The sequence below is a fragment of the Plectropomus leopardus genome, chromosome 1, assembly GCF_026936395.1.
Source record: "Plectropomus leopardus strain MGB_pleo_1.0 chromosome 1, ASM2693639v1, whole genome shotgun sequence".
In the NCBI taxonomy this organism is placed as follows: domain Eukaryota; kingdom Metazoa; phylum Chordata; class Actinopteri; order Perciformes; family Serranidae; genus Plectropomus; species Plectropomus leopardus.
Window position 1 is genome coordinate 43,329,313 of NC_142176.1, and position 12,693 is coordinate 43,342,005.

Below are 12,693 nucleotides of genomic sequence, written 5' to 3' on the forward strand. Positions count from 1 at the left end.
AGAAAAAGTAAGGAAAAACACAAACTAGTGTAAATAGTGACCCCATATTTTTACAGATGTTTATTTTGCATACTAAAATAATATAAACTAAGCATTTAAATTGAGAAAACATTTGAAAAAGTAAGGAAAACAGAAGCTAGTATAAATAGCCAAAATAAAGGCCTATGCACATGTATGTAGGACTACAGAGGGAATATGCAAGACTGGCTGTCAAGTCAAGAATGGGATGAACTGAAGGCAGTCATTTCCGTAAGACTCCTAAGACGTAAGCCACAGTTGCTCACGAGATAGATATTTTAGTTGAGCCAAGTCAATATTTGTGAATTGTTGAGTTGAAGCAACATTAAGCATTCAAATAAAGTATAAAAATAAGTCAGGGGTTTTTTTTTATTTTCAACTTGGTTTAACTAGCTGAATTAAGTTGGTTACTTAGTAAATCAGTATACTTATATATATATATATATATATGTATATATATATATATATATATATATATATATATATACTTATTTATACTGAAATTGCATGTTTATTTTAAACTGGAATAACTTTGTCAGACATTTAAAGTAACAATCTGAGCCTGTCAGAAGTAAAAACAACTACTGCTCAAATGTCCTGAGTGGTTACATTACAGCCTGCAGCACTCTCGCTCAATACTGAACCAATTTTAAAAAAAAGGCTTTTTTCATTAGTCACTTTGACAAAAAAAGACTGGAAATTAGGCTCAGGTTGAAAAATACACAAGTTACCCTTTAAGCTAAGACGAAAAAAATAATAATTTTTACTTCCTTTCCTCTCCTGTTGTCCTCCAGCCACAGAGACTTGAAGCCTGAGAACTTGTTGTTAGACGAGAAGAACAACATCAGGATAGCAGACTTTGGCATGGCATCTCTGCAGGTCGGGGATAGTCTGCTGGAGACTAGCTGTGGGTGAGTGCAACAAGTCACAACAAGTAAATATGAGCTCCTCACACTCAAGAAAAGACACTCACTATTTCTGCATTTCTGTGCACTGTGTTTATCCTGTTTGCTTTATTTTTATGTGAATGTTTTCCTTTGCACCTTCTTTAAAATCCTGTAATCATCCAATCACTGTACTTTAGGTATAAAACTAACTAACTAAAAACAGTTTTTGTCAGTATTTGTCTGAGGAACATTGAGCATTAAACAATCACTTGAACATGTAGAATAATTACTATGTGACCAAGTGCTGAGGTATGGTGGCATATTGCCTTTCAAGACTTTATAAATGAAAAGAACATATGGTATTAGTACTGGAAATAAAATGCTTAGAAGGTAGATTATTATTAGATTATGAGTCATTTTTTAAAGAAAGTTTAAAAAAATTACAATTCTCCTTGATTCCGCTACATGTTTGGAGTTGAAGGATGAGTTGATTAAAATCAGCAGCTACTATAAAAATTCCATGCAGTTATTCGGGTATGTCGCTGCTATCGGGGTCTCTTAGATAACCAATGTTAGGAATGCTAATGAATAAAATAGAGCCTATTTGAAATTATTTTTATCAATTATTGCCAACATTATGAGACAAAAAATATTAAGAGACAAAACTGTGGGATAAAAAGGTCAAAATTATGAAATAAGCAGACATTGAGATAAAGAGTCAAAATTTTACTTATCGTTTACTTATCGGTTTACTTATCGTTTACTTATCGTTTTACTTATCTATAGAGAATATAGGAGATTCATTTGGACAACACAATACAGATTAATATACGGTCACATAATGTCAACTCTTATTACTTACCAGTAGGGCTGGGTAATCTGGCCTAAAAATAAAATCTCTGATTTTTTCACACCAAACCTGATTTACGATTTTAATCAATTGTTTTTCCTTCTTTAAAACCAACTACAAATGACAAAGAAATTACTCAAAACAAGTCATGCTTTTGATTTTAGTAAAAATTAAGGGCAAACTGAATTTCCCTTCTGTTAATATAGTAAACTGAATTTCCCTTTTGGGGTTAAAGTGCAAGCTGCAAACTTGTCTTTAACACTGACGGCTGCAGTAATTTTTCAAAACATATTTACATGAATTCATATTCATATTGTGTCCTATCTTTAACAAGCAGCACAACTGTATCAGTAACAGCTTTTAGTGTTTTTATATCACCTGCACTCCTCTATATTAGTTACAGTGAGTGTTTAGAGAACAGCATAACTTCTTTTAAAGCTGCCAACAGCCCACCATCACTCCAAGTTAGAGAATGGGTGAAATCAATGCAAGGCAGTTGCAAATCACTAAATCTGCCACTGATGACAAGGAGAGCAGCAGAGAGCAGCTGCCATTAGGCACATCTGTTGAAGTGCACTGCACATACGTAAACCCTGCTTAATCTAAAGAAGTACCTTGATCAAATGAAGAATTCTAATTTTAATGTCATGCTGCCATTGTGAATTCATTTTAATTCATTTAATTTCATTTTCATTTTCATTTAAAATAAAAGGTTAAATCATACACATTAATTAGAAAAGTTTAGATCAAAGACAAGCTAATAATTTATTTAATAAATATTATAAATGAAAATATAAATAAATAACTATTTCAGTGAGAAAAAATACACAAAATGAACAACAGCTTTGTTTAACTTTTTTCGGTGTGGTCTGTCATGTAAAGATGCTACAGTTTAAACAGTAGAAATCTTTCAGTTAGAGAGGTCCTGGGTGTTTGTCTGCAGGCTTTTGAAAGGTCTGTAGGATCCCGGTTCGTCCAATGGGTCCCAGTCACCACCGTTAACAGCAGGCCAACCAGTGTTTCACAGAGTCAGCCATGTGGAATAGCTCAAGCCCATGCACTCCTCTGGCTCGGAAAAACTGCACAGAGCAGGAGGGAGAAGAACATGGAGTTACTGTGCAAATTATTCTGCTTATAGTTACTTAGTAAACTTTGTCATAATTCACATAATAAGGGACATGGTTCCCCTCAAAATATAGTAGGGTTTTTGTTAGTTCTGTATGACATAAATACCCTTAAACTTCAAATAAAAGCCCTGTCTCAATCAAAAGCCCAGTCCCTTTTACAAGCCCGGTGTGGCTCAGTCTGGTTGCCATGCACTTCATTTTTACTAGAAGTTTACTTAGAAGGTCTTTGGACATGTGAAACCAGGTTGTTGGCAATCTGCCGAATTAGTTAGCTGCTTAGATTTATGGTGCATGTTAAAATTTAATCATTCAGTTCATTTTACTGACAGTAAAATTAACTGAATGATTAAATTTTACTGACACCGTTTAAACGTAAAATTAACTGAATGATTAAATTTTAACACGTACCGCAAATCTAAGCAGCTAACTAAAGAAGAATATTTTTAGCAAATTAAACAAGAGAGATGCAAATAAAGAGATCAGGTAATGTAGAAGACTTTTTTTTTTAAAAGCGAAGGAAAAATGTCCAGTGAACTATATACATAATTGTCATAATTACATATTTAAAATTGTTCTACAGAATCATTAGATTTGTTTTATTAAAATGTACCTCGTTACCTTCTTCCCATGTTTTTGAAAAAAAAAAGATAAATAATTATAAATAAAAATAAATAAATAGATAAATAAAGCCACTTTGCCCAGATTTCAAAGGGTTTTATAAACAGTTTGATTGATTCATTTATTCATTCATAGTTTATTCACAGAGTCGATTCAAAAAATAAATACAAACATGATTTGAAGTAAAATTAAATATGTGAAATGGGACATCCTGATAAGCTGATACTATTTTCCATCTTTGCTGAGCAATAAATGAAATGTGAAATGAAATGAAAGCCTGTCCCAAATATAAGCCTGTAGAGTTCAATGATTTAAGTAAATAAAAGTTGGAGCTATTAATTGAAGTTTTGCATTAATCTAACAAGATTATACCTGCAATATGATCCATGTATTTGATTTTAAAACATGTAGTGTTTTAGTTGTTGTGGGTGCATTTTACATTAATCTGTTTGTGGGTTCTTTCGGGCCACATATAATTTTTTTTCCCCATGGGCCCCCTAGTGGAATCATCTGGCCCTGGTCTGGCTCATGTTTAGTCCAGTTTTACCTAAATGCCATCGATGACATCTTTTGACCTGCAAATGCTAAAACCAAAATTAATGCGTGAAACAACAGCTGAGGGGTTTCCATGTGTGCAAAAACATGCTGATAGTTTCATGGGACGCAACATGCGATCAGTGATTAATGCAAAGAACAGAGCAGTATTCGTCTGTCAGATTACTTTTCCACACTTGAGTGATGCAGTTTTTATGAAGAAGGTATGATGGATCCTCGTATGAGTAAAAATTCAGATGTGTCTTCCACTTCATATGACGTCAATGGAATTTGTTAAATGTCACTCAATGACGGCTGTGGACAAGTCGCCTGGAGCAGGAAGGATGCACATGTGCTCGGGTGTAATTACATTGCAGTAAGAGTATTTTAACACGATTGTTTAAGTGGTTCGCATCGACTGGTTTTCTATACATTAGCATAATTAAGCATGATGCTGGCAATGATGGAGTGTGTGTTTACTCTGGCAGTTTGGATGAAGCGCTGTTGAACGAGTCGCCCTCTCTCTGCTTCATTAGCTGTGATGAATCCACACAGAGGAGGAGCAGACAAGTTCTCTTTTGACTTTCCTTTTTTTCTTATTATTTATTTATGTAATTATTTATTTATTATGTATTTGCTAATTTACTTTACTGTACTTTATTGTTAGGTGCAGTCTATAACAATGCATCATATTTTATAAGATAAACACATTTTTGTATGTTAAATCTGAATCTACTAGCTAGTACTTGTGGCTGTTAAAGGACCTACTCTGCTCATTTTTCAGGTTTATACTTGTATTTTGGGTTTCTACTAGAACATGTTTATATGCTTTAATGTTTAAAAAGAAAAGAAAAAAGAAAAAAATGCTTTATTTTCCTCATATTTACTGTGCTGGGACACCTGGATTCCCCCTATGTCTGAGATGCTCATTTTTAGGACCTGCCCCTTTGAAACCTGGATCGACATTACCTTTTCTTTTTTTGTGCCGCAATCAAACGTCTTTCAGAAATATTTAAGCCTCTGAAACCTGAGCAAACTAATTGGATTTATTTTTGAAAACATGGGGAAAAAGGCAATGAGCAACTCTGTAAGAAATGTTTTGCAAACTGCAAGACGTAAGTACAAAATTAGAATTTAACAAATAAAAAAGGCTTGGGAAAAATGTCTAGAAGGCAAAAACTAAAATTATCATACAAGGTACAAGGTACAGTTGATCCCAAATCCTGCTGCATCTTTTTGGCTTCGAAGGAGTAGTTGAGGAGTCTCACAGCCTGGGAAAAGAAGCTGCTCTGTAGTCTGGTGGTTCTGCAGCAGATACTCCTGTATCTTTTTCCAGATGGCAGCAGGGTGAACAGACTGTGGCTGTGGCGGCTGCTGTCTTTCAGTATATTTTGGGCTCTGTGCAGACACCTCACTTCACAGAGGTCACTGATGCTCTGTAGATGGGAAGCAGTGATGTTCTGGGCAAATTTAATCACCTGCTATAGGGCCTTCCTGTCCTGAGCTGTGCACGAACCATGCCAGTTTGTGGTGTTTCCAGTCATATATTTAAAATTATGTTGCAGAATTGTTATAATTTTTAAGCACTTCAGCACTTTTTTAAAATTTATTTACTTGTTTATTTTTTATTTTTTTTGTTTTTTATTTTTAGATAATTTTCTTGTGACTTTTTACTTTTTACTTGTTAGGGTATTTGTTTTTAAATGTACTTCGAACCACTGATTACGTTATTTTAATATTGTATTGAAATAAACAGAATTTTGCCACCACCAACAGTTGGGGAGATAAATTTAAAAATTTAAAACAGCGTATTATGTGAATGAAAATGATAGAATAGTATATCTTATCTCTGGAGCTGAAACCTTCAAACACATGCTTTATTTATTTATTTTTTTGATAATTGTGGCTGACTGTGTTGATGCATATGACATCAATTTTGGCAAGAATGTGTATTTTTGTTTAATCTGTGAATTTCCAGCTCAGCTCCTACAATAAGACTAAAATACACTGTGGAAACTAAATTTTTACACTCAGACTGTTAAGGTCAAAAATGCTCCATTGAAACCCATTCAAACTGGCATATTTAATCCCACAGCCTTCAAAGCATAAAAAACATGCATTGTATTATTTCTGGGTGTCATTCTTTTGCCTTGGAATTAGTCATTTTTTACTATTTTCCACCTGATTACGTTGTTGTTGTTTTTTTTTTTAACCATATTTGGCATATGGAGAAAATAAACACTATTTCCACTAGGTGCATTGTTGCAATCAGTGTTGCTGCATATCATTGACATATCCCAGGTTATGATAATAATAATAATAATAATAATAATAATAATAATAATAATAATAATAATAATAAGGAGAAGAAGAAGAAGAAGAAGAAGAAGAAAAGACTACTTAGCACGTAGTATATAGAAATTTTAGAAAAAAAAAATCATCGAAAGACATAGTAACATTATGACAAAAACCTGGCATTGAAAGGGTTAAAATTCTGAAAATGGATGAATATTTGATATTTATGATTTGGCATGATGTTGGGTAAAAAATGGTCTTGATGAAAGTAGGAAATAATATGTATGTATAGTCTTTCTTTAAGTTTAGTGAATAATTTAAAAACTTTAGTTGTCTGTCACTTTCTGGGAACAGTGTCGGATGCTGTCATATGTTATCCAACAGGATGAGCCATCGTCACTGGAGTTTGGATTGAGGCCATTTTATGTTAAGTAAAACTCACTTAGCTAACAAACAAATAATCCACATCAGGCGATCCAAGTTTTATGTCTTCATGGATTGTTGAGTAAAGTGGTTCGTATTTCCTCAGAGAGCATTATGTCTGAGGGCTGTGCTGAGATTCACCTGCTCACTTATTCTTCTCTCTGCCGGCTGTGGCTGCTGGCTGAGTGTGTAGGGTTGTGTAATGTTGTGCGTTGACCACTGTGAGTCCTTTCCAGCGTAACCACCTCTTTGCCTCTTTTACAGATCTCCGCACTACGCCTGCCCCGAGGTTATCAGGGTAAGTGCTCTCTCTTCGTCTCTCTGGGTTTCTTTCATACAGTAATAGCAGCTCTGACCGCATTCTGCTGAATGGCCCTTACATCACTGCTCCATCCTCTCTACATTCACTGCACTCGCTCCTCCGCTCCTCTGCTCCTGGCCCTGTCCCCCTCCTTTGGGTTCAACTACACTTTCTACACGCTTTGAAAATCAGCTCATTTTGTTTCTGTGATTCCTGTTTTTCCTGTGGACAACTGGACAAACCCAAAGATGTTTTTTTCACTTGTGCACTTTTTGGTCTTTATATGTCCCTTCTAGAAACAGAAATTAAAAAACAGATAATTCTTTGTTTTTTATTTCAAAAATAAAAAAATTTCTGAAATGAAAATCAGCAGTTGTCCTGGGTAAATTAAAAACAAAAAACAAAACATAGTTTAATGCATGGGCACGGAAATAGTGAGAGAAGTGAAGACTGCACTTATTGTTCTAACAGCCTGTCGTCAAACACCACCACTTTGTCTATGATTTCCGGATCTAAACCCGACACCAAGGATTTGTGGTATGTAATACGCCTCATTTTGTAAGGTGGCCAGATGCAACCTTTGGCAATGTTGACATGGATGAGGTGGGTGCGTCCAACAAACCCTGGACTATCACCTGGGAGTCTGATGTTGTCTTTCTCTTTAAATATAGAGCCAAACCATGATGATTTTTCCTAATCCTAACATGTGCTTTTGTTAACATCCCAGTGTTGTAGCAGTATCCTCGAATGTCAACAGCAGACACAAGAGGACACCTAGAGTGTAATATGACACGGAAGTCAATTGAAAAAGAGGCAGCATAAGACAACTTAGAATGAGAATGTGTTGGTTATAACAAGCACTGTGATGGCTTTGGAACCATATTCTGACATCACTTTAGACTTTTTTTAAAAAGTCTGTAACCTGCCGAAACCTCTGAGAGTGGCAATTGTATTCTGTATATTCCATATCTGGCCTGGATGAAAAAGTAACTACTACTACTACTAAGTATTATTATTATTATTATTATTATTATTATTATTATTAGTAGTAGTAGTAGTAGTAGTAGTATTTCTGTTTCTAAAAGGAACATTTAAAGACTTAAAAGTACACTGACCTTTTTTCACCCTGTTAAACTTCTTAATTCATTTTCTGTTTTAACAAACAGACACAGTATTGGTCAGGACATTTCAACAGCACCTCAAAATCAAGGGACATGTCCCTTCTGTCAATATCCAAATCTGCCTGCAGCATGTTTGCAAGTCATTTTAGGAATCACAGGAAATGAACTGACACACAGCAGACGAGGCTGGTTCGGCAAACCAGAAAAAGAAAATTCAAACACTCCCATAATAACTGGTGCGATGCAGTCAGCATCACAGATTGCTGATGTTACATTGTGGGAATATCCATATATGGGTGGATTTTTCCATTAAACACAACGAGGTGCTGAGACTCAGAGCAGTCAGGGCAATTTACAGTTTGGGAAACTGAGAGAGGTGGATGAAGAATGAATCATATGAGTCTCATCTCTTACTGTCTGTCTGTCTGTTCCAGGGGGAGAAGTATGATGGGAGGAAAGCAGATGCATGGAGCTGTGGAGTCATCCTGTTTGCACTTTTAGTGGTGAGTGACAGCTGTTTCTGCACCTCAACAGCACTTGATAAACTGACCTTGACCTTGTGCCATCAATTTGAAAGTAGACACTACAATAGACTTCACTTTGTGCTTTAAAATTTTTTTTGCAACACAGTGTGTCTCTACCCCAGCTGACTATCAGAGTGACAAATTTAACCCTCTGTGGTATGCATTGTGATGCCAGTTGGTTTAAAAAAAAAAGTATTTTTGGTGTGCACTTTTATGTTACCTTAAAGCAACACTGTCCCATGAGGGTAAGAAATTAAAAAAAGGGGGTAATAGGGGGTAATAGGGGGTAAAATTTTTATATTATTATATACACTAATTTATGGAAAATATTCCAAAATTATTTCTGTTTCTTAGGTTAATTTCCAGAAATCATCATCGTCATATATATTATGATGACTTTCATGCCATAAACCTAGATACACAATACCAAAACCTCCCATGGTGGGATTCCATAATGGAACAATGTTCCAAGGCAGTATTAGCACTTTAGTAATTTTCTGTTAATTATATTTTTAAATTAAGCACATTGAACAATTGAAAATTAAACTTTACTCTTATATTATTGTGAATCTATTTTTGTTAAGGTTTTAGGAAAAAAATGCTGTCAGACCAGCTTTGTGGACAGAGTTAATGGGGCTGAGCCATATGAGGAAGGCACAGAAAAAGGGACTCAACATGGCCTCCAGAAAGTCATGTTACAATATATACAGCAATGCTGGTTTCCTCAGGGACCTGGCTCCTTTTTAGAGTATTGCAGCATGACTAAGGATGTGTTGTGTGAGTGTAAACAGCAAACAAAACAAAAAAAAGAGCATGTTACCTTCAGGCAACATGGTATCATAAAGGGTTAAATCATGGAAAAAGTGCTCAAAAAGTTATGATAATTTTGCAATATAATGTTAAATATTTAATTTTGGTAATTATAAATATAGTTTTTTCTTTTTCTTCCCTAGCTTTTTTTAAAAGCTAATTTTCTAAATCTCAACATTTCTTGCAATTTGAGGAACAATTTTTATCAAGTTACTTGTTGCCTTTTCCCTGTGTTTTTGAAGAAATCAAACCAATTTGTTCCGAGTTCAAAGGTTTGAATATTTGTGGCATGTGAAGCAGCAACAACTAACTGCTAGCGCTAAACAAAAGTCTTGCCATCCTCCGGCCAACACTTTGTCTGTCAAACAGTGGAACTGCTGTAGATGCAGATTCTTTGAAAAAATAATAAAAAGAAATAACATAATAAACAAATAATACTCCTACCTCACCATGCCACACGCACACCTCATAATTGTTCAACAGCAGCTCAGCTAGATAGAAAAATCTCACTAATTATTGTGAGAATTCACAACCAAAAATAACTCTTAGACAGTGTTTAATTTTGGGCTAATATCTACCCAGTGTTTAACCCATTCAAACCTGGACATAACTTGACTTCTTTCAAAAACATAGATTGAAGGCAATGAGCAACAAAAGAAGAAATTACCCCCAAAATTTGCAAAATAATTGGTTAAAAAAAGCACAAGCAGATGACCTGAAAAATTGTTTTTTAAAAAGTTATTTTTAAAAACCCAACACTATTATGATACTATACCATAATTTTAAATATGCAAATATGATCATTTTATTTTAAATATAGTTTTTTCTCTGAACTGTTTTTTTTTTCCCTAGACATTTTTCCATAGCTTCTTTAAAAATAATGTGCTAAATCTACTAATTTCTTGCAATTTGTGGAACATTTTTTACCAAGCTGCTCATTATCTTTTTCCCCATGTTTTTGAAAGAAATCGGACTGATCTGCTCAGTGTTCAGAGGTTTTAATACTTGTGAAAGGCGCATGGAAACAGCACAAGAACAGTCACGTGGTTCCACAGGGTTAAGTCAAAAAGTGAACTTGTGTTGCCAGAGCAGTTTGCTGTGGATTTATGAACTTTTGTATTTTAGTAAAAACAAAATATATATATGTACATCACCTGCCTACTTCAGAGCAAATGTAACAAGAAGAGAGAGCTTCTCGTAGTTTCTAATATGAAAAAAAATATATAACACACTGATTAGCTCCTACTTAGCTATCCAATCTTTAAACTGACAACGCTGTATTACCGGACTGATTGCTCCTTTAGTTTCCTCCTACAGCTGCGTTAATGTGTTTGATGCAGTGTTGCAGGAGAAAGAGGAGAAGTTGATTTCTTTGCTCCTGAGGCAAATATGTCTGCTGAATGAATGCTCTATTTCTGAAGCAGTTGTTCCAAGGTGAACAGAGGTCACGCCAATGTTTCAATACAAAATAAACTACCTGACAACAGCTCTTGTGCTGCAAATTAAAGGTTAATCCCTTTTTTCTTATGTTTTTATTTTATTTCATTTTATTTATTTATTTATTGCCTTTGGCTACTTTTTCGTGTACATTTTAAATAATTTCTTGTTGTTTTGGGCCATGTCTTTTTAAGTTTCTCATAGATATCAAACCAATTTGTTTAGGTGTGAAAGGGTTAACATCCAAATAGACTTCTGACAGGAACTTTGTGTATCATTATACCTGGAGGTCAACCCATAAAGGCAGCCTGACATTTGCACATCTGTTCTTTATGGAAGCGTGACTTGTGTGTGAGGAAAAAGTGGATGCTGTTATGTTATGAACAGACTTGCTGGAGGCTGGTGTGCTCTTGAACAGCTAGTCTGCACTGTACACCAGGTGAGATTGAATAAAAGATGGGATACTGGAACTAATAAAAAATATACTAATGCACTAATAAAAAAATCAAACTGCATTATGAATTTAATAAGCAGAAAAATGAAACAGCTCTGCCCTAACCAACACAGCTTTATCATCAAAATGTGCTCATCTCTCTGTCAAAATTTGTGTAATTTGACAAATGATCAACCACAGAGAGGTGTTCCCAAAACACTACAACTTTAGAACTGGATTTCACACAAAGGTGAGTTTGTAAACTTGTAATACGTAGCTTTAAAAAAAAAATTATATAATGTTGGATTAAGGCCAAAGAGCTGGCACAGGCCAACTCTTCAACCTTCCAGTTACCCAAAATGACCAACATTTATCTTTCATTTTAAATTCAGACTAAACAACAGTCAACACAAAGGGGCAGCTGTCAGGTGACAGGAACCAAACTCTGGACTCTTCCAGACATATACAAAGTTTTTTTATGTGTCATGTGCACAACAGTTGCAGTCCTTGGGAAAGAAATTCTTTCTGCTCAGGCTTACCCCAACAATACTCAATACTAATGCTAATACCAATACAATGTGCATTAAAAAAAAATCACAAAATGAAGAAAACAAAAAATCTAAGACATACACATTAAAATAGATGAGAAGGTAGAATGAAGGAATAGGATATGATATATGTAAAACAGAACAAAAATAAAATATAGTACTATGGTAGAGGTTCAGGTACAGTGGTGATAAAATTAATAAACTGCAGTTTGATACATACACACAATAAAAGCGGTATAGAACAATACACTGAAGAGGATAACAGTAAGTCAATAACTGAATAAGTAAACTGTAGAAAACTTACTTATTGAAAGATAGAATTTCATTGTAGCCATGTGACCTAATACATTCAGCGCAAGCTGCCACTGCCATTTTTGCAATTTCAGTTTGCACAGTTAGTTAATGGAAACCCACACAGTGTTATTGAAAACATCTTTCATTTAGTGTCTGTGGAGGAGCTCCACACTGTACATCCTATTACATCACAACTTTGATATTTAAACCTCTAATTTATGGATTTGGAAAAGAGTTGACTGTCTTAGACCATTGGAAGCACATGTATGAATTTTGAAAATTTGGTGAACTTTCCCTTTAAAAATATTATTGTTAATATTACCATTACTATTTTTTAATCTTTATTGTATTTATTACCAAGAGGAGCAGTAGCGAATGAGAAAGCTGCACAAGCAAACAACTTAGCTAACAAACAATGATAATAATAAATAGCAAACAATAAGAAAATTAATTATGTGGACATTTGCAAATTA

The 12,693-nt window shown here is 34.6% G+C and overlaps 1 protein-coding gene across 13 annotated transcripts in view; it reads left to right on the top strand.

Annotated features, from left to right (window-relative positions):
* The window catches only part of LOC121942092 (serine/threonine-protein kinase BRSK2-like), a 229,041-nt gene that overhangs the window by 149,277 nt on the left and 67,071 nt on the right, over nt 1–12,693 (top strand). For all 13 annotated transcript variants that reach the window (XM_088081516.1, XM_088081531.1, XM_088081569.1 and 10 more), the window contains exons 5-7: nt 813–929; nt 7,017–7,050; nt 8,609–8,677. In XM_088081516.1, the coding sequence (XP_087937642.1) occupies nt 813–929; nt 7,017–7,050; nt 8,609–8,677 (220 nt within the window). The remainder of the gene's footprint in view (nt 1–812; nt 930–7,016; nt 7,051–8,608; nt 8,678–12,693) is intronic.